At 41.6% G+C, this 22,348-nt stretch overlaps 1 protein-coding gene across 3 annotated transcripts; it reads right to left on the reverse strand.

Annotated features, from left to right (window-relative positions):
• Nucleotides 1–637: 637 nt before the first annotated feature.
• On the reverse strand, nt 638–22,231 carry YPEL1 (yippee like 1). Of its 3 annotated transcripts, none has more exons than XM_063415754.1 (5): nt 21,782–22,231; nt 17,933–18,215; nt 7,519–7,562; nt 5,992–6,100; nt 638–5,065 (listed from the first exon to the last, which is right to left on the reverse strand). In XM_063415754.1, exons 2-5 carry the CDS (start codon nt 18,047–18,049, stop codon nt 4,976–4,978), a joined length of 360 nt encoding a protein of 119 aa, XP_063271824.1. In that variant the 5' UTR covers nt 18,050–18,215; nt 21,782–22,231; the 3' UTR covers nt 638–4,975. The 3 variants fall into 3 exon arrangements, with proteins under 3 accessions (XP_063271824.1, XP_063271827.1, XP_063271826.1); XM_063415757.1 differs by lacking the exon at nt 21,782–22,231 and adding an exon at nt 21,195–21,383; XM_063415756.1 differs by lacking the exon at nt 21,782–22,231 and adding an exon at nt 20,658–20,794.
• Between the last annotated feature and the right edge of the window lie 117 nt (nt 22,232–22,348).

Raw genomic sequence — 22,348 nt, forward strand, 5'->3', positions numbered from 1 at the left:
TTCCCATCTGGAAAGAACCTTATTTCATGCCCCTATGACAGCATTTCAGTAGGAAAAAGGGTAGCTGGCTATCTTCCATTTCCTCAAGATGGCAATAATATGTTTGATCTTGCATGAAGAGCATCCCGATCCCTCTGTGAGATGAAATGATGGATTATTGAAGACGCCACGTAAGCACGCACTGAATGACTTCACTCTGAGCCTCAGGCAGTCCAGAGGGATCATATCACTGACAAGACAAATCATCTGATCAGAGGAGCTGCAGGAGTTCCTCCCAGCCAAAGCACAATGAACAGAGGGAGTGCTGTGCTCAGAGTGCTCCTCAGGTCTACAGCTGATCGACCTGACACAACCAAAAGCACACCCACACTTCAGTTCCTCTCAGGATTCCTTTGGGGGTTGTGCAGACTGACTCTCACTCTGCAGAGGTCCCACAGTTGACTCAAAATAGGCAAATGCCATATGTAAAAGGAAAAAATCCCAACTGTTTTGTGGCAGTCCTAAAACCACATAAAAATCAGATTCAACCCATTCATGAGTTTTTAAGACCAACTAAGAGCACTGTCTTCTCTCTCTGGCCCTACCAGAGGATAAAGCCTGAGAACTCAGCAAGAACAGATAGCACAGAACCAACAGATAACCCAACAAAACAATTGAAAGCTTTTATTGTGATACCTTGAATAGATACAATATAGTGAAACAACAAATGATGTACAGTATTGCAAGGACAAAACAGCAACACAGCCATGTCACCTGTAAAAGAAAGCATTTTAAAGAGTTTAAGAAACAATGAGGCACAACTCAACTGCCATTTATGACTCATGCTTTAGACCTTAAACCACTTGTAACAGTCCTTTTAAAAGAAACCTCTGAAGCATCTGTTCCTTTTCCAGTAAGTTTATATTGCTGGTTGGCTTAACATGAGTCTCAGTGAAGTCCAATAAAGTGTCCAAGAAGTTTAACAGTAATTTGACAGCTTCTTCCTCTCATGGCCAATATCCAAGGCTGGAGATGAGTGAAGTTTGGTCTGTGAGTCTGGAGGTCGCTGCTGCTGCAGTCTGGCTGCTGAGATGAGCGGGCAGAGGAGCCCTACGAGCGGCGTTTGGAGGGACGTGCATGGCCACCAGCCCTGGTGCCCGGCCTCGGGGAACTCCTGCACTGGTCCAGCAGTGGGAAATAGAGATGACCTTTGGTTATGGGTGCAGTGGGGACTCGGGCAGAACCTCTGAGGCCAGTTTTTAACTCCAGGACACGTCATAACCCATATGGCTCCCAAGGACTGCAAGCACACAGGCACTGCCCACACTGGTCATTACGCTGGGCCTTGCTGCTGGGACATTACAATGGAGCCATAGCAATCTTCCTTCACGCAGTTTGTCATTGTACAGCTTACAACCAACACGGGAAATTCATATCCTGGCTCTTTTAACTGGCAGGTGAAATTAAGATTACCAGGCCACTAAAAGCATACAGCAGGAGTGGTTAGGCTGAGTGGTCAGCAATCCCTCACCAAATTCTGCAGCTGATTTCACAGCAAGTTTGCAATGTGACAATTTTTATACATGGCAGTATTGCCTTCTAGTAATCAAAAACATACTTAAAGTAACCAGCCAAAGAAGAACTCTAGGGTTTGGAGGCCAACTCAGTTCTGGAAAACCATTGTTACAACCATTATTTTGGACCTAGACAGAGAATGTGTGGTCAGATTACTAAAGTCACACCAAATTATGATTAATTACTTTAGGACAGGCGTGGCTTTAGAGGTTCAGTGGAAAAAAAAAACTTTCAATACATGTACATTTTTGCTAGCAAATTCCTATGCATCCCAATGAACATTTCTTCTAAGCCAGCTCATAGTCAGTTCATTTGGTCCAAGAAAGAGCCAGCAAGAAACAAAGGTTCACAAAAGCTTTTTGTTACAATTTATAAAAAACAAAATACAAAATAAATGTTAAGACCAAAAATAACCAGTACAAGTAACAAAAGTGCTCAAGTTGGAGGGGAAGTAAACTTGCCCAGAGCAAACACATACAAACTTTAAATATAATCTTTAATATATTACAAAAATTGGTTAGAGGGAAAATGCTTTAGTAAAATTTTTTTTCAAGTAAGTTTATTTTTCTTTCAAATGACTGCTGGAGGGTTCAGTGACCAGACTGACCTCTTCACATCAGCCAGCAGTCATTGCTATCTGGATTCGACTTTCACCAAAACCAATAACAAAAATTCTCTATACCTTTATGAGGGGAGAAAATAATCATTGATGCTGCCAAAGAACACGGGAAGAAAATTCACATATTCCCTCAAAAGAATGAGCCTCAAGAATTGTTACATGGCAGCATAAAATAGTGATTCTGTACTAGTTCTACTCTTTACTCCTTCAAAGCATCCACTCTTATTAAAAGACCAAAAAGAATATTGCTTTGTTTGGTTCTCTTAAAAGCCATAAACATCACATATAGGTCATTAACTCTTTATGCCAGTAGTCTGAAGCTCTACGTGCTGAGCACTTGAAGTCCCAACCTTTGGCATCAAAGTTAATTAAGGTTTTGGTGAAAATGTCCAGTTTGAAATATAAATAATGCACTGAAGAAAGAGGTTGAATTTTTAAGAATAAGACTGTGTTACAGACAGCATTAGCTTACTAACAAGAGCTAGCCAAACCCCCAATTTTGGAGAGAAAAATCTTTAATACTTTACATATTTTCTTTAATTTCAACTCTCTCTGGAAAAGCAGCCATTACTTTTGCCTTCAGTCCAGTGTACTGCCTCAGCAAGTCTGCAGCCAGGAAATAAGAAAAGCCCAAAGATACACAAACCTCACACAAGCTGTTCACAAGTATCAGCATTGCAACAGGACTCAGAAGCCAACACAAACTTTTTGCTGACAGAAGTTTAGCGCCTTCCTTGTTGGCAACATACATTGCAATGGTGGAAAACAAAATCCCAACAATTCCCAGGGCAAAAAGAGCACGAGACAGGCAACACCCAAGCCCATCTTGCATCAAGGACATTGTTAAAAATGAGACCTGATGTGAACACAAAGTAGCAACACGTAAGCTACAAAATCCATGTTGAACATAACTGTACCACCTCAGGCCTCTGGACTGAAACCCAACAGCTTGAACTACTTCTCTAATTTTTACATTTATAATTCATGGGTATCATTCATGACAACATCTGGCAGGCAGTTTAGCCAGCCTGCATCACAGAGAACGTGTACACCTGGGAGACTGCTCTTCTCACTCCTCCCCACAAAAACACTGGAAAGCTGGTTTTAAAGATTCGTATTGCCCCTACCCATTGGCATAACTTTTCATGTCTGACAATTTCTAAAGTGCAGCAGAGTTCAGAAAGCCTATGAGAGATTCCCAAAAACAGAACAGCAGCAGCAGCACCTGTGATTGATTTCACAGGTGCCATATTAGAATTGTTATTGAGAGAAAGGGATTTAGTATTGCAAGGCTTCTGTATTGTTCAGTTATAGGACTTATGTAGTGTTAAAGGGGTTTTTTTCCAAACAGTTTGTCCTCAAGCATTAAAATGATTAACATACAAAAAGTCTGTAGAGACTGTTTAATTTGAAAATTAAGTTAGCAAATTTATGTGAGCATTTCTTTCACAGTTGCTCTGTTTGCATACACAGATACCAACAGCTCATATTGTGCATATACTTTCCAGAAGTTTCTCTCATTAACTGATTCCATTAAAGAAACAGCATGAGAACAAAAGAGAAGGTGAGTTTCATATAAATTTTTATTATAAAAAGATACTTGGGGATGATTTAGCCAGCAAACCAGGAAAGCCTTTCCCCACCCCCGAATTTTAAAAACTATCTTGCTATTTTATTTTATGAAAAAAACAAGTCAAACTTTCCTTCCCTCTTATTACTCCTCCTTTTCCTACAGGTACTATATTAATTTTCATGTCATAGGCTCTGGCCATTTCTCACAAAAATAAATATTTTTGTTCAAATGTAGCAGAAGCAGAAGACTTCAATAAGCTTCCTTGACAACAACCTCTTTGTCCAGTGCATTAGGACTATACATGTAAATGGAACCAGCCATAAAAATTTACTGATGCACAAGTCCCTGTTACTGGCAAAGGTACAGTACCAAAACTTTGTTTTTTCCTAATATAGCAACTAATTTTTTTTTCAAAATAGAAGATGCATATATTTTTCTGTCTTTTTAATCTTGCAAGCTATAGTTTTATAAATGTTTTATCCAGCAAACTCCTTAGGGAATATGTTGGTCTTAAAGGAACATATTCTATAGCATTATTGATTTTAAATCCTTCTATGTTAAGATAATTAAGATAGCAAACCTCTGGCATAACCATTCCTAACAACTTGAGACCTGCTAACTTCAGTCAGTGCAATTGAAATATTTTTTGAAGTGAGCACTGTACCTTTAACCAATTCACCTACAAGATGTACATAGGTTGTGGTACACTCAAATTGGAAAAAGAAATTAATAACTACAATACTGCATCCTCTTCACTGCCAAACACATCAGAAAATGCTACATATAAAAAAGCACCCCATCCCATACATTCTTTCAGACTGCTCAGGTACAGAACGTCTACAGGACTGGAGTGTAGGTGTTTAGGCAAGAAGCATGCACAGCAGAAGTAGCATTAAAGGCATAGGTCAGAGAGATGCTAACCAGTAAAATCTGTTTTCAATTAGTGAACTGTTTCTCTAGTCTGAGAGAGTTTAGAAAAAGGTCATCCAAAATGTTCCAAAACAACTGTTCACACAATAATACACGTACAAAAAGAGGGAACTTACACAAGGAGAAAAGGCAAACATGGCCTGAAATAGCCACTTACACTACACTACTCATTTGTGAGGTTTCAGAGTTCAGTGATGTTCTCAGGGCCACTCTAGCCAAGCTCTTCCTTTACTTTGCAATAGTCTTTGTAAAGCCTGTTCCACAGAATATAGTCCAAAGAGAAGGAAAAAGGTTGTGGTTCACTCCCAGCCATTGTCTTTTATCATGTGGGCAAGTTCAATGATAAATTTTCCTTCTTTGTATTTCTGACTGCTCTCAAAAGCATGTTCCTGGAAAGGGGGGGAAAAAAACCAAGACAACACTGAATTAAGCTCAGGAAATGAAGTATTTTAAACATCAAACTTACATTAAAAATACAAACCAGGAGCCATTACAGTTAGCAACCCATATTGGTTACACTGAGTAAGGGGAGGGAAAAAAAGAGAGGTTGAAAAGCATTGGGAAGGAAACAGAAGCAAACTTCTCCTAAGTGGAATCAGCACATCTACTGCACAGATCCATGTACAACTGTCCACATTCTCTCTATGCTGAGGGAATTTTAATACTTTTTAAAGTGAAGGTTAGGAAATGGCATGTTTTATGTGTTATTTATTTATTCCCAGAAGTAATGAAAAGAGGGAATGTAAACCTCTTCAAAAACTCTCATCTATATTCATCATCGCATTAGAAAATCTTCTAAGATCTGAAGCTACACTGAATCAGTGAAAATCCCAGCCAGAATCTAACACTTTCAAAACCTCAAACTTGCAACACAGCTGCAAGTGCACAGGTAAATTTTCAAACAACAGAATTGAGTCCACATAATTTGTAAACAGTGTAATATGCTCAGTACCATTTATTGTAATTAATAATTTTGCTGTATAACCAAGTTGTGCAATCCAAGACACTACAGACTCACTTTGACAATTTCTCCCACCAGGTGTAGTGCATGTGTGCTTGGTAGTCTTGCCAAATACAGAATTTTTAGACATATTCAGTAGCACCTATAACTCATGCTTGATTTGCAGTCCAGAATAAAGTTATTATCTGCTACAGCACTTCTGCAGATGCAGGGAAGCAAGACTATACTAGAGCCTGATGTACACAAAAGCACCAGAGCTACCTCACCTATCAGCACAGGTGCCACTCAATGGCTACTCAAACATCTGTGCTTCAACATACAAATATTTATTGAGGATTTAAGTTTATTACTTACATATTTCCATCCAAGAGTGGTTTTACAGTTTTCACAATAGATATCTGCTACAGCATGTAAACCTGTCAGAAGAACTCTCTCCTCTGCTGGACCACAGCCCACATTTACCCTGGAAAAAGGGAGAAATTATGTTAAAAGATGAGTGTGTTTCTTCTCTTACTGTTCCCCACCTTTTCTCCAGCAGACAAAAAGAGTTTAAAAAATGCCTAATTCGTTCAATGCTGCAGAAGTAACTTCCTCAGTTACACTGAGCAGAAGGACAGGAAGCAAAAAAGGGCTTTGTTTTTAATTTTAAGTGGCTGTGGTGTCACTGTCAGTGATACCCACTTATTCCCAGCAACAAAGACAAGCTAAAGAGTTAAACTTCCAGAGAACAGAACACTACACAGTAACTGGACACTTCTACAGTTTCAGGCTTTACTTCAAAAACAATTTGAGACCTCTCTAATGGAAGGCTGTACCAGTGAATCAGCACCAACAGCTGAATTTAGAACCAGCTCCAAAATAGCAGCAAGGAAAAAGCCTCATAAATATTTCTTTGCTACAGATCAGCAGACAAAGTTCTGAAGAACGAACAGCAATTTCAAAACAAAACATCCCATGAAGTACTGCACCCAGCCAGTTTTTCCAGAAATGAGTCTATGCAGAAAACATGAGGGAAGACTAAACCAAGTTTTTAGATAGTTTTAGACAAGAGCAAAATTTTGCCATTTTTGCTGTTGTAGTACCAGATTCTTCCTATTAGAATTACAGCAGAAATCCCAAGTCACCACTGAACAACTACATATTAAACAGAATTTCAAGGATCTGCAATCAAATCCTTTGCAGTTACAGTTCCATTATCCTGGTCAAAAATAGACCAGGACACTCAACTGTATCTCTTTTTCAAAATGCTACAAACACAAAAAAACTGCTGAAAAATAAAGACAAAAATGCAATCCTGCATATTAAAAACTTAAAATACACCCACTAACAAATGCAAAGAGCCTCCTATCAAGGGAAGGACGTGCCTAAGATTGCAAATATTAGGCTTGATAAGATCACAGAGACCTTTTGCCTCTAGCACATTGCAATATTCAAGGTCATTTAAGATGTACCAAGTTTACTGAAACATTAACCTGTAAATGTATCCAACTGTCAGACTGGGAAATTCTTTAGACCACAGCAGAGTTGTCTAAAGAAAATCTACAGTCACTCAATACCTTGTGATTTCTGGAGTATCTCAGAATGGCAGCTCCTGCTCGAGACATCTACCATTACATACACAAAAGGAATTTCACATTAACACACTCCCCTAATCTTTCAGCTCTTAGCAGAATTGCTTGAAATGCAAGATAAACTCATATATGTGCACAGGAATGCTTCAGAATCAGTCCAGGAGCTCTTTAATAACTATTGCTGGTGAGTAAAGCCAGCATTAAAAAGAACAGGGCAAAGTACAGCTACATTAATTCCTACTGTTTTCCCTTTGGGAAGCATAAAGTTCCACTCTGCAGGTGGTGTGCAGAACCATAACCACATACTTACACAGAATTGAAGAGGTAGGCTCGTCCCTGGCTTCCCTGGAAGGACTGCATTAAAAAAAAAGAAATTGCACATGTTAAAAAACACAAGCCCCACCAAACAAACAAACACAGTTCCAGAATGATAATACAGATATAAACTATTTTGGATTAATTAATTTATACCAGTTCTTTATAGGAGAGTCTGGTCAGACATGTTTTCACCTACATTAGATTTTAAACAATTATTTTATTTTACTTTGTCAAGTGCTCTAAATTCAACATCAATAACACACAATTCTCATTTTCCTAGACATCCTTCATGCTAATTGAAATAATCTGCTTTTAACTCAAAGGGAATTACTCCCATCTCCTCTGTCTTCCTCTGCTGCAGCCAAAAGATGATTTATTTCAATTTCATTGCATCACTTGATATAAGAGCAGTGAAATTCTGGACCAAGCATAGAACCAGTATACTGTACTCAGAAAATGGATCTGATCAGTTTATAAGTCAGATAAGCTCAGATTCATTTTAGTAAGACAACTGTTACCATCAAATGCCTGACCACAGGCACATGCTTTTAAATCTCTCACATTCCTGACAAATTATGGACAAACGATGACTGTTAGATCTTCTCAGCTGGATCTAAATGAATGTTTTAGTTCAGAGCAGCAGCACAGTTTTGAATTAAAACCCCTAATCAGCCACATTTACTGCGGGCTGGTTTGGCTTGTGGGGCAGTTTCAGTTCCTGGGAACTGCACCCTTGATCCTTCTGAACCAACTAAATCAGCAGCTCATCTTCCAAGCACTCAGCAACGTTAATGGAGACACAGACCCAAACCTGTGCTCAGGCTGGGAGCTGCAGACATCCTGGGAGAACCTGTGAGCAGAGCAGAGCCAGCCACAGGTACAACATTCCAAACCTGTGTCAGACACATCACTGCTTTCATCTGGTTCCTTCTGCATTGAATTACTTGGTAATTTAGACACAGACATGATTTCCCATCCAAATAGGTTCACACTGGAACTCAGTTTTTCTTTTTTCTCTCTACCACACTGAATTCCATTTTTTAAAAAATCTGTAAACTTTTTTCTTCCAGCCTTTTCCTTCTCTAACTTACTTTCAAAGAAAATTAACTACTTTAACCATGATGCAGACAAAGTACAATTGTTTTTAAGAATCCCCGTGGTTCTAGTGTTGAACATCACAGACCAACTTTTCAGAAGGCTGCATTAGATAAACATGGAAGGTTTTTTGGAATGAAAATATCAACCTGAATACTTCTGCATGGTTTTGGTAACATCAGGCATGAAACCATAGTCAGAAGGTCCTTTCTGCACTAGATTCTTCTTCTCACACGTATTTAGTTATGTCATTACAAGGAATTTGACACTAAAATAGGTGTTTTGCCAGTCTACCAACTAGCAACACAACAGCAATAATTGTTGTCTTTTAATTCTCAGAACAGTTTGCATATAAACAGTTGCAAATAAAAATCTCCTTTCTTGTAAAAAGAAAAGGCATATAAATTAACCCTTTTTGATCCAACACTAACCAGATCATATACTGCAATAAAGAATGTTTAAAGAAATCCCTGACTCTGGACTACTCTAGGTTGCAATAGTGGCAGAGTAGTTACATACAACCCTTACATACTTGTATAATCTTTAATATAAGATGAGAAATTCTAACTTAACAGTTTATAGCACTAATATTTTATTATTTTAGCAATTATTTAAAAGTAGTATGGAGAGAACATATTACTGTTCTCCACAAATACTTGAAGGCAGGTAGTAGCAAGGTGGGGTCAGTGTCTTCTCCCTCCTAACAAGCAGGACCAGAAGAAATGGCCTCAGGTTGCACCAGGGGGGGTTCAGGCTGGAAACAAGGAAACATTTCCTCACCAAAAGGGTTGTCAAGCACTGGAACAAGCTACCCAGGGCAGCAGTGGAGTCACCACAGACACAGATGTGGCACCTGGGGACATGTTTAGTGGTAGACTTGTCACTGTTGGGTTTGTGGTTGGACTTGATGACCTTACAGGTCTTTTCCAACCTCAGTGATTCTACCTTTAGCAAAGACAAAAGATGAAGTACTGTCTCCACCAGGCAGAACTACAAGTCTTATTTTTCACCAGGCAAGGAAAACCAGATAGGCTGTGCAGGACAATGAAAGCTGAAACTTCAGGTGGGACTGACCCTGAAAAGGGGAGACTTGGTTGAGGACAGAGTCTGAACAGATCTGCCAGGAAGTCATTTATCCTTAGAGCTGTCTTTAAAACAAACAGCACCTTTAAGAAAAGGTAAAGGAAACACTTCAAAAATCCTCTTATTCAGTAAGAAGTAAACATAAAACTAGAACTTCCTTGTTTCATATACCTGAAATTATTAAAAAGAACTTCCAAAGCCAAGATGACCATGATATTTGGTTAAGCTACTGTAAAAAAAAAAATCTTAAAATTAGAAGAGTTGCAGCTATTTCCCCTTGTTTAAAAAACTCCATGTTGTGAATTAGAATTCACAAATCTTTTTCCAAACAGCACCAAGAAATACTCTCTATTAATCATGTGCTAGTTTCTCTATGCATATGTAAATACACATGCCAATCACATCATGTGGTGGGTTGGGATTTTTTTTGGTCTGGTCCTACATAATTTTTGAACTACTCATGTACCATACCTGAAGTTCCCCGGCAGCCTGGGGAAGAAAAAAGACTCCAGAAAGAAACAAGTCAGGAGACCTTCTGAACGATCATATGCAATTATTTCTGCCAAGTTTATGTTTAGTCTTGACTTAGTATCACCTAATAAAAGCTCTCCTTTGACCCTGCATTTTTCAAAATTAAGTAAAGGGCAGTAACAGGATGCCAGGAATAGCACAAAAGGCAGCTATTCCCCTCTCTTGTTTCATAAGCTGAAAAAAATTCAAGCCAAATGAAATATAAACCACTGGCTGGAAAGCACTGCTTTAGTTGTTTTTCTTTCCTAATATATTTTGAAAGATGACTTGACTTTTCTTGCACCCTTTGCTTTGTTGCCCTAGATATACTGTACTCTCCTAGGCTTGTTTTCCCTCAGAAATGGCCATTACCTTCTAATTTTTAGGATTATCAAGGTAGAGTGGAAGGAGGAACACAGAATCATTTCCTGTGACAGTGATTTTAGAAAGTCTGTTCACAAAAATCTCACTGTGAAAAGCTCCTCCTTTCCAGCCTTGCTTCCCATTGCCAGAGTATGAGTGATTCATTTGATACCATCTTTTCTTACCTACACTCATGTTTGGAGGCTAAGGATTGTATTTACATGCCACAGAACACTTGTTTCCTTGCCCAGCTGCAAAGAGCAAGTCCCTCCATGTATCACTCAGATAACTCAACAGGAGCCTGCAGCAACTTGTGTAACTGCATTCTGGAACACAGAGTGGGCCCAGGCAGCTCAGCCTTCCCTTCAAAACCAGTGCCCAACCACATCATGAGTGTTCCATGGAGCATTGAATGGTCTGCAATCAGCCATGCAGAACTCTTACACACTGACTGGCACAGCAGCACTGCAAAAATAGCAATTTTTAAATTCCCATGCCTTTTAATTTTTATTATCAATCTCTTGTCAGCACTTGGCAGTCAGTTTCTTATTCACGTGAACAGCTGAGATTTTTTTCCCCAAAACTGTATTCAAACATCACAAAAAGGTACATCTCTGTCACAGACGCATACTCTTAATGGTGTGTGAAAGATTTGTGATCAGAGTTCTACTTTCTGATGCATCTTACTACTTGAAACAAAAAGAGGACAACTCAGTTTGGTGCTTGGGTTGCTTGCTAAGCTTGTAATTTGGCTATAAACAGAATACTTTGCATAACCAGAAAACAATTAATGCTGAACATTTGTTTCTACCAGCACAAGGTTTCTCACACCCTGCACTGTATGATTCAGGTGCACTGATATGAATTTTAAGGGACTGACAGGTTGAACACCTTGTGTTCAACTCCTCAAAGAAAAAGAAAGTACTTTAAATGGCAGTGTCAAGGACTAACAGGCACAACTGTTCAAACCTGTCCCCAGACAAACCACTCTTCAATAGAATAAACATCACCTATGCAAACAAACTTTAACTTTGCAACATTTGTTCAGCACTCCCAAGATCACGAGCACTATACATAAATCAAAACTGAAGCAGAACACTCTATTCAAACTGAGTCTTAAATATATCTTACCCAGTGGAGAGGAATTAGAAGAGAGTGGCAAGTGTGACCAACTCTCATCAATAATGACTCACAGCAGCCAGAATTTTTACTCAGAAGCTGGGCAATTTATCAGTTCCACTAATATCTGCAGTTGAACTTGAAACTTGCTATAAGGCTGGCTTTTTATGGTCCTCAATTAATAATATTGTATTGATTTATGAGTTAATTTATTCCTTAGAAAATCCGTGTCTTTGACCAGCTGCCCATTTATACAGAAGGATGTACAAGATCTATCATGTTTTCTTGTTTCAGCACAGCTGGAAAGTATCCAGAATGTCCAACAGTATCAGCAATAATGTCCAACTGTGCTTACAAACTACAGGAAAGTCACCTGCAAGAACAGTTTGGAGCTAGGATCTTTCCAAGTCATCTGACAGACCTCTGTCACCGATCCATTGTGTAGTGAAGGAGCTTTATACGTGTTTCACTTGCACACACTCAGAATTAGGTACGATCTATGCTTGTAAATTAAACCCACCCTCACCTCTAACACCAGGATTAGCTGTTTTACCCAGGAGGAAAGGAAACATCAGTCAAGCAGAACATGTATTTACTGCCCTAAGGCACAGCTGAAGGCATGGCTGGAGGAAGGGATGCTACTGAAAGCTGATGCCATCAGTTATTCCCCAGAGATGGGATTAGGTTGCATGGCTAGAGATCACACTCCACAGCAAATACCCAGGGAAACTGCCATCCTAACAGGCATGGGGGCAAGGCAGGCGTTATTCTGAGCAAGCCCCAGGGGCATTACCAGGGTCTGCAAGCTACTCAAAACATAGAAATAAAATATTAAAGAAGGAAAATGAAAGAAGTCCATAGGTTTTTATTCAGCTTAATTTTCTTGAGTTTCCTTTCATTTACTGGAGTTCCCTTTACACGCTAAGATAGATCAAGTTGAATCAGTTCTTTGAACAAATAAGCAAATTCGGGAAATACAGAAAACTATATTTGTTAGGAGCAGCATTCTTAAAGTAAAGCAGAAACACAAGGACTCTGATGTTTAAAATTATCTCCTCAGCAAGATGCATCAAAGACCGTAAGGATATCCTCTCACTTCAAGACTCACAACAAATTCAGAAAACTGAATTCAACATAAGGTACAAAAAAAACAAACAAAAAAAAATTATCAGGGGAAAACCCTCCACATTTGTTCCAGCTGGTGTTTCCCTCACATCCAACCCAACAATGCAGACCACCAGAGATGCTGCTGCTCAGCTGCTTCCTAGGCAAGTTCTAGAGGACTCCATGAGAAATATGAAAAATGTTTAAAGTTCATTTTTATTCAAATATTTACTGAATTTGATTAAGCAAGTTATAAAGTTCAATATGTAGAGAATAACCTTAAAAAACTCTACCCTAAAAACTGCAAACCTGGCAAATGATATTTCCCCAAAGTGAAGACTTTGTCAGGCAGGACAAGTTATCTTGACCTATGCAGCTTCTTGAATAGATTTCAGAAATAATTATGTCAAAATACACAGAGTAGAACACTTCCCTTGCACTTTCCAACTCCTTTAAGCCTTCAAATCTATTCTTGGATGTTTTCCAAAGACTGCTTCTCTTTCAAAAAATAGATTCTTCCCCCACAAGAAAAAAACGAACCCAAAAAACTAGAACCCTTTTAGAAAAAATAATTATCACCAGGATATTTATGAATTTGGTACGGGAACAAAAACAGCCTTCAAGAATACATAGACCAGGGCCATCTATCTTTCTAAATACTCATTATATCATAAGCAAAGGAGGATTACAAATTGAACCAAGATAAGCATAGCATATTTACTTAAAGACAAAACACCCTTTTAAAAAATTCCTCTTGATCTCATCAGTTAAATAGTGGAGGACAAAACCACAGATTGCTAAGCAAGGCTAAAAATGTTTTAGCAACTATTTAGGCTTAAGACTCTTCCTTCTCATCAATAATAGAAGAACAATCATACTGAATGCCTTGGAGAACTAAACTTAAGCACTAAGATCATTCTTTCACCCACAAGGTGCAAGGATTTCCCAGTGCAGTCAATGATAGTTACATACATATATATATATGTATATACCCTTATGAAGAACTCATTCCTGAAAATATTGACACATCTAGTCTTGTCTTCACATGACATTTTTCCCCTCTGGTCAGATATGCTTGGCAATGAATGAGACAGAAGAAAGTGACACTATTTATACAGACATGTACACAAAGTAATCCAAATCCTCTCCATTCAAAGAATTAAGGCACACTGCAAGATCCTTCAACAGTCTTTCAAGCAGGTCAACCTTGAGCAACAAATCATTATCCTTTGCAGTATATCCAATAGGTTCCAAGATTCTATTAAGTACTTGTATTTTTTTGTAATTTGTTGGATCATACCTGAATGTCTAAACAATTATTGGAACTTAGTAGGTACAAGCCACTCTCAAGTGCTTTGGAACTTTGGCTCTTCAAGGAACATTTGTCTCCTATAAGATTAACTGCTCTTAAAAACCACTGTACATTTCCTACTATTACATAACAAATCCAAAGAAAGCTCTTTCAGTGAGGCCTTCCACAAAACTTACTCCAGAATTGCTCCCAGAGCAGCAAATGTACAACATTTCATTTAGGCCACACAAGTGGCAACCTCCCCTGTACTTCAAGGAGTCTTGTAGAAGTCCTCTCAAAATTAAATTATGTTTGGATTTTTAAAATTATTATTAACAGATACTGTTTGGTCACATTCTATGTGCTGTTTGAACATCTTAAATCCACAAGGTGCTTCCTATGGCATCAGCTCCTTGCCTTACTCTTCATTAAGACCTGTGGTTGCTTGTTCATAGTTTACTTCTCTTCTGTGCCTACAGTCAGAGTAGGATATGATTTTAAAAATATTCACTTCTTTAAAGAAATTTTAAAGAGCTATAGGTTCTTCCCCATCTTGTGAACATATCCCAGTGTAGTGATGATTGGTTTATTCCTTCTCATAGCATTTAAAAAATACTTTAACATCCTGACGGGCTCTGAAGTCTTCACCAAAGAAAGAAAATCCAGCATTTGCAGACCTGTTAGCAACACAAATCAGTCACATCCAAGATGCACCTGACACCACCTCAAACTTACACTTCAATCAAAAGTCACCTACAGTTTATTAGTTCTCTGTATCCTTCAAATCAATGGTTACCCCAAGACAACCTGGGAGTTGTAAATTATGATGGCAACTGTTCACACATGTGTGCACTGTACAGAATAACATTTGTCATTGCCTCTACTGCCAATGGCCTCCCAGTTTGGGGCTCCTCATCTCAACCAGTCCTCTTCCCACACCTTCCCTAAGCTCCTCCCCAGCTGCTGAAAACACAAGGTTATTACAGAGTGAGAACCTCTAGAAATGTATGTTCTAACCACCAACATCATATTGATTTCAACACTGGGGAACACACCCAGTCCTTTCGCAGCTGCAGAGAAAACTAAAGCCACAACTGAATTCACTTGAGCAGGTAACACTTTCTTGGCCTAGCTCATTAATCTCTGTTCTTATTTCTAAGGTATTGCCAAGACTCTTGGTTGCCATTTTATCACCAGCAAGGACTCAAGAAAAAGAAAGCTTTGTGATTCATTCCAGGGCAAGAAAGATCCTGCTGCTCAAACAGAACAGAATAAAATGAAAAGGTGATTCGTGTATGCTGCCATCCTTGTCACACAATTGACATCAACAGCTCTCAAAAGCAGAAGAATTGCAAATCTGTATTGAAGTCGGGTATTCTGAGGATCAGAATCAAAGGGATGATTGACAGAAATATGCAGCACTTTTTACTTTTCCATGACAGACCAACATTTAAGAGAAACACCACTCTGTTCGCAGCATATCTTATCTTTTCATCCTCATGTCAGAAACCACTACAGCGTAAGGTATAATAAATCCTTATACCTAAATGCACATTAGAAGGCCAGTTGGAGCTGCTTTAAATTAGAAGTGCACCACGCATTTTGGTTCATTTTCCCTGACCACACATGAGGAAGAAACCACCACCACGTACCCAGAAAAGGTGGGGTGAGGGACAACTCCCAAAGGAAGCAGCTACAGCCAGGCATTCAGTAAATACTGTTTGCCTCTATGTGCTGCAGAGCACCTGTGGCACTAGGTTCTGGCATGAGATGGTACAGGAAGCATTTGGAAGAAAGTGAGAATCTGCAACTAAAAATGGTATTTAGAGAATGTAACAGAGCTTTAGAACTAGGCCTTCAAGGTAAGGCAGTGGGGGAAAGTCAGGTTGAACAGTCTAAGTCTCTACTCCATCAGCAAATCCAAACCAGCCCAGGAACCACACTGTTCTTTGTTAACTTTAGATGGCATAGAATCAACTTGCTACACTTCAGGTTGGTTTGTGTTTGTTTGGGGTTTTTTTCCTGCATCTGAGTAGTTACAGTAACTAGGACCCCAGATATGTCAAAAAACCATCTCTAACCCAAGTTCATTGCATATAATGTGCCTCCTCCCCCACCCTCCCGAGGGCCAGCTGTACTTATTTTTAATGATCCTCTATTGCTTTGCAGTTGTTTCCATCAGAACTTCTCTGATGTTGGATTATGTAAAGCTTCAGCCTAAGGAAGATGGGTTTTCCAAAGCTATGTCTTAAATACAAGTACAATAGATGACAAACGTTTTTTATTTTAAAAACATACAAAAATATATTGCACATTTTAAAGCATTTCTCTTTTACTATACAGATTTAGACAATAGAATATGGTTAAAAAAATCTTAAATAGACAAAATATGAATCAGCTGTCAAATAAGCATATAGTCAATCTGCAAGTACAAATACTTTTGTAAAGTGTCTTCATCAAAAATTAAGGAAGCCAGAAATCAAGCAGAATCAACCTCTAACACCCTTTCCAACACCATTAGAAACAACTCAGATGTAATTATTTGTATTTACTATAGACTTTTTAAAGAGTCCTCCATGTTTTCTTTGAATTGAAAACTTGATTCTTAACACTTGAAATTATTTATGAAGCTGTAAAATGAACACATGATTTGCTTAACATATTCAGAGTATTCTGTCGACCAGAGCTCCCAAGCCCTTGGAGAAAACTGGCTCATGTAGCAACTGTGGCAGCTTAGTTGGCATGCAAAAACCTAATCCACAAAAATAAGAACTTCCTATTAAGTATGTGCTTGGATTGCATTTTCTCAATTAATTCTGAAATCAACATGGAAAAAAATTAAATTCAAGTAAAAAGAAAAAAAACCACATGGGGAAAACCCATTATTGCCTGATAGCCCTTGGATAAGCAAGCAGGTTTCCTCACACAAAGAAAACCTAAATTCAGAAGTAGCAGCATTTTCAAGCCCTCCCATCTCTTCAACACTGAAGAGCAGCATCACCTGAGGACTGCTGAACACACACACAGGCAACAGAGAGAACTTTTAGTGTCAAACCCTTTATAACTAACTTTATTTGACAAAATAGTCATATAGAGAACATTTTGTATTAAAAAGTTTGAAAAGCAACTAAAGTGTTTTCTCCATGACAGCATAGAGAGTAATTTAATCAGGAGTTTGTTTGCAGCAAAGAATGAACCAGTCTGTCAAGTATTTATCCCAAACTTCAAGCTTTCCTACATATTTTACACATTACAAGTCTTGGTTTCTTCCAGCAGCAGGGAAGAAAGGCAGGCCTAGCCTGTTTCAAGGTTCCACCTGTTCTCTAAGCTCAGACAGTCCGACTACTTTGAACATCTCTAGCTAATCATATTCCTTAGGAGCTGGTAGACAGCAGAAGTGTGTTTACAGATTTGATAACACAAGTGGGACATTCTGGAAACAGACAGATTTGTCACCTTCAGGCCAACAGAATCAGAAGAAATCTCTATCTGGAACAATCATAAGCAGAATAATTTCCTACCCAGAGATCCATGCTTTCTTCTGACAGTTCTCCTTAGCAGACTTTTCAGATACAACACAAATACACAAATAGTACCCACCTGACAGCAGACACAGGTTGTTAACATGGGAAATGGATTAGATCAACCTTTATGTCACATTCAGAAGTTTCCAGAATATATCCAGTTCTTAGCACACAACATGTACGACCCAAGAGTGAACCCAGGGAAGATACTCTGAAGTATGCACCAATTTGCATCCCTTATCTACTGGCAGTGGTGTCACAGTGACAACCATTTTGGTTAAGAAATAATTCATGAGGTCTCTAAAGAAACCACTTGCCTTGGAGATCAATTCATCGTGATTGGCGAGATGGGCTCTGCAGTGGATACAGCTGTAGGTTCGATGACAGTTTGGCAGGTAAGCCTGGAACGTTTTTGATTTTGTCATTTTTACCATCTCTGCTGGTGGCTCCTCACTCAGCTCAGGGCTGGCACTTGAAGAATTACAACTTTGCTGAACTCGCTGACAAAAGAAACACTGGAATATGCAAGCAAAAGCCGTTGTTGTTCTGGAGTGTGTGTGGCACTTTCCACACAAATGACAGAAGAGAAACAGTCACAACCTGTAGGTGAAAAGAGCACAACAATTAGCAGCTTACAACAAGACCAGAGTTAACTTGTTATTCAACAAATCCAGCCATAAAGCAAAGTGTTATTTGGAGCAAATGCCTGGCTGCACTACAGGCCCCTTTTTCTAAGGAACTGCACAGTTCAAGTTCCATTCAACACGGCAAAAAGCAGTTCTGTTCCACTAATGGCTTCTACTCCATCACACTTCTAATGAGGGACAAGATTCAAACAGTTCTCCACGAAACACAAGCACTTTCTACATTATATCAGGTGTACTCTTTAAGACATCCATGCAGAAAATCACACTAAAAAGGTAGGGAAGCAAAGGAAGTTAATTGTCTTTGAAGTTCTAGTGGTCAGTTCCAATATAGCAAGCAACAAGGAAAGCAATCTTGGAAAACACTTGTTCTGTCCAACAGTAAATATATTTTATGTATTTGCACTTCAGTTTTCAGCAAAAATCAGGATCACATCTGGCTTTAAGTGAAATACCAAGACACTGCCATCCTATTCAGGGATCCTGTCTACTCTCTCAAGCTCTGCAGAATTATGCCTTTAGGCAAAAACCTTCTTAACTGGTGTCCCGATCAAAGCTAATTAGGTACTTCCTCACTGTACCAGAATAGCCTTAATGGAAGCCACCAAACCCACAATCTGATACTGAAGTTAAATTCTGCACAGAGAGCACCAACTGCAGCCTTAATCCTCAGAGTGCATTTCAGAGACACTACATGTCAGAGCATGCCAGAGCCTCCTGCTGTGCTGGAAAGCAAACCTTTTTAGTTTGCCTGAAAACAAAACAGATGCTAAACACTGATAACATCTCCTGGTCTGCCAGAGGCCAGCAGTTCCCAGGCTGTGGCTGCACCGTGCTAATGAGCCCTCCAAACACTGCACAGTCAACTTATGTCATCGGCTGTCAGGTGACTGCCTGAGTAGGTCAATAGCACAAACAGAAATGAGACAATAGAAGGAATTTACAGTATGCTGATCCAGCTAGGAGCAGGCTACTGACTTATCACAGTTGTAAGCTGTGTGCAGGGCTGCACTAACCCCTCTTCTAGCAGTAGGATACTGATAACAGCTAGAGCAGATAGTGAAAGCCACATAAAACAAAGCCTGTTCATAGGAAGCAGTCACTGCGCTTCCTTGAGAAAGTAATCTGTACAGCAGGCCTAGCACATGAGACAACCACAGCAAAATTTCAAAGGGTTTCAGTTTAGATATTTTTTTTAATCCTAAGCAGGAGCAAACTCAAACTACTGAAAGACTTGCTAAAGAAAATTTCTCACACAAACAATTGCAAAGGCAGAGATAAGCCACAAACAAGACAGCACACAACAGGCAATCCAAAAAAATAAAGCAACAATGGGAACAAGTTGTCATCCAAAGTACGGATCTATGCATGAGAATGATCAGGAAAACACTTGATAAGAGATACATTTATATGCTTGAAATATTAACTAATTTGGCATGAAGAACAAGACTTAAATGTTAATAGTAATTTAAACAAATACTACATATTTAGTGTCCCAAGATAATTTAATTACAACTGCATAGGGAAGAATAATTACATTATTTGCAGAAAACAGTTTGCTCTTGTAGAACAGCTGAATATGAAGCCACATTTATTAGAAGTAAAATACACAAGAAAAGTGACCTAAGAACATGAGGTTTCTGTTAAACTCCCGGTTGAACTCAATGGTAGATACAGATCTTATTTAGGTTAACAGAAATAGACAAAACCAGAACAAAACAGCGTTTCAGAATGAAAGGCACCACGTGCTAAGATATTTTGACTTTAGCTTAAATTAAACTCTTCCACCAGTAATTGAAACACGAGTTCAATCCTTGCAGAAGTTCCATAAATGTGTAAATGTGGCACTCGGGGATGTGGGTTAGTGGTGGCCTTGGCAGTCCTGAGTTAATGGTTGAACTCTATGATCTTAGGGATCTTGTCTAACCTCAGCAATTCTGTGATCCAGAATGTAAAAAGAAAATACTTTTCTTCAAGGCATTCCTAGAAGTGTTTTTAATTCACACTTCTAATGGAAAATCTGGACTCTTACAGATTCAATGTACTTCAGCTACAGAAATCAAAATAATTCGAAGGCCCATTTAACAGAACCGTACCCGATATTGCTCTCTTCAAAAAGACGACTCTGTTTGATACACACCATAGGAACCACAGACTTGTTGTGCCGCTAACAGCAAAGTTCAAAACAAACCATTTCCTAGCTCGCCGTAACAATGGTCAATAAACCCACCCTCACTTCCCTCCCATAGCTACGAGCAGCTCCTCGGGCTGCTGCTCATTATTCGCACAGAACAGAGCAAAACCCCGAACTAACTATTTCTCTCTGGTTCTCTGGCCGCGGCACGGTCGGTGCAAGGCCAGGTGTGTCTCCTGAAGCGGTACTCGCGTTCGCACCTACCAGAGCGGCGCCCGGGGGCTGTGCGGCCGCAGGAGCCGGGCACGGCGATCTCCGCCGTCCCCGCGGGGCCGCGCCGACCCCCAGAGCCCCCGGCCGGGCGGACAGCGGCCCCGGCCCGCCGCCCGTGACGTCATCGGGGCGGGGCGCGGGGCGGCCAATGGGCGGGGCGGCCCCGCCCCGCGCGGGCCCCGGATGTGTAAACAAACACCCCGATAAGCGTGGCGGGGGGAACGGCCCCGCGCCGCCGGCCCGGAACAGCGGCTGCTGCCGCGCGGGGCACGGGAGGAGCAGGGTCAGGAACCGGCCTCTCCGCCGCTCCTGCGGGGCTCTGAGGAACGAGCGACACGAAATACGCTTAAAGAGTCTTTGAGCAGCTGCACAAAGCCGGACACAGCCTGTGTACGCACCCTCAGTAACCTGCGGTGAGCTTAGTCCAGCAGGGAAAAACCTCCAAGTTAAAGACTGAGCCACAGGAGCCTCATTTTCACCTTTACACACCAGGAAATAACAGCCGAAAAAAAGCGCGGAGAAAGTTACCGGCTGACACCCCGCTTCGCCGCCGGGAGGGAGCCGCTGGCCGTACGCCTTTAAAGCCGTTTCCTCTCTCTCTGCCGCGGCGGGTGACGCCGTCGCCTTTTCTGTCCCCCCCCCGCAGCTACTCCAGCAGGACACAGGCTCGTTCCCCTCTCTGGCCGCCGGCACGGCCGCGCCACCACCCGAACAGGGCCCCGCGCTACTCCGGCCACCGGCGCCGTGCAGAAACCCACGGCTGCCGGCCCCGCGGGGAAGAGCGCAGGGGAACCCCACCGGCCCCCGGCGCGCCGAGCTCAGCTTCGCCCCCCCTCAATTATGTAAACCGCCCTTACCCGCCCCGCACCGAGGAGGCTGCGGGCAGACAGCGCTGCCGTCATTTCCAGGCGCTATAAATAGCGCCCGAGCCTCCTCCCGCCAGCAAAGTTGCCTCGGCGGCCCCGCGCACGCGGGAGACGGCGGCCCCCCCCCCGGCCGGGGCACAGCACGGGGCTCCTCTCGCAGCCGCCTTCCGCCCGTCCCTCCCCCTCGCTCCAAAAAAATAAATCCCAGCACAGGGGAGAGGGGCCGCTTCTCACCCGCTCGGTACTCACCGCTGCGCCGCGCCGACTCCGCTCCCAGCCCGGGCTCCGAGCAGCCCCCGGGCCCCTCTCCCTTAGGGGGCACGGGTAGGAGGGGAGGCGGGACCGCCGGTCCTCGCGCGGCGGACAGCGAGAGCTCCGCGCCGGGCCTTCACCGAAAAACAAAGAGGGGGGATCGGGGGAGGGGGCAGGACACGACGGCTTCCCTCGCCTCGAAGGTACTGTCTCGGCGGTGGCCGCCGGGGGGGTCATAGACGGGGACCGGGCGCGCGTGTGCCGCGCTGAGGGCCGAGGGGCGGCCGAGGCATCGTGCCGTGCCCGTGCCGTGCGCTCCGCCCGGGCTCCCGCTCCCGCCGCCGCCGCCTTTGTTTTGCTTTGCCCCGGCCCGGGGGCGCAGTGGCCGTTAAACGCGCTCCCCCCGCCGCCGCCAGCCAATCGCCGCACGCCCTCGCGCCCGCGCGCGCGCGCCCCCCGCGCCAGCCCCGCCCCTCCCGAGGGGGGCGGGCAGAAGTGGCGCGCGCCCCTCCCCTCCTTCGCCCCCGGCTTTGTGGAGGAGGGAACGGGCTCGGGCCGGGGGGC

Source organism: Prinia subflava, chromosome 19, assembly GCF_021018805.1.
Source record: "Prinia subflava isolate CZ2003 ecotype Zambia chromosome 19, Cam_Psub_1.2, whole genome shotgun sequence".
NCBI lineage: Eukaryota > Metazoa > Chordata > Aves > Passeriformes > Cisticolidae > Prinia > Prinia subflava.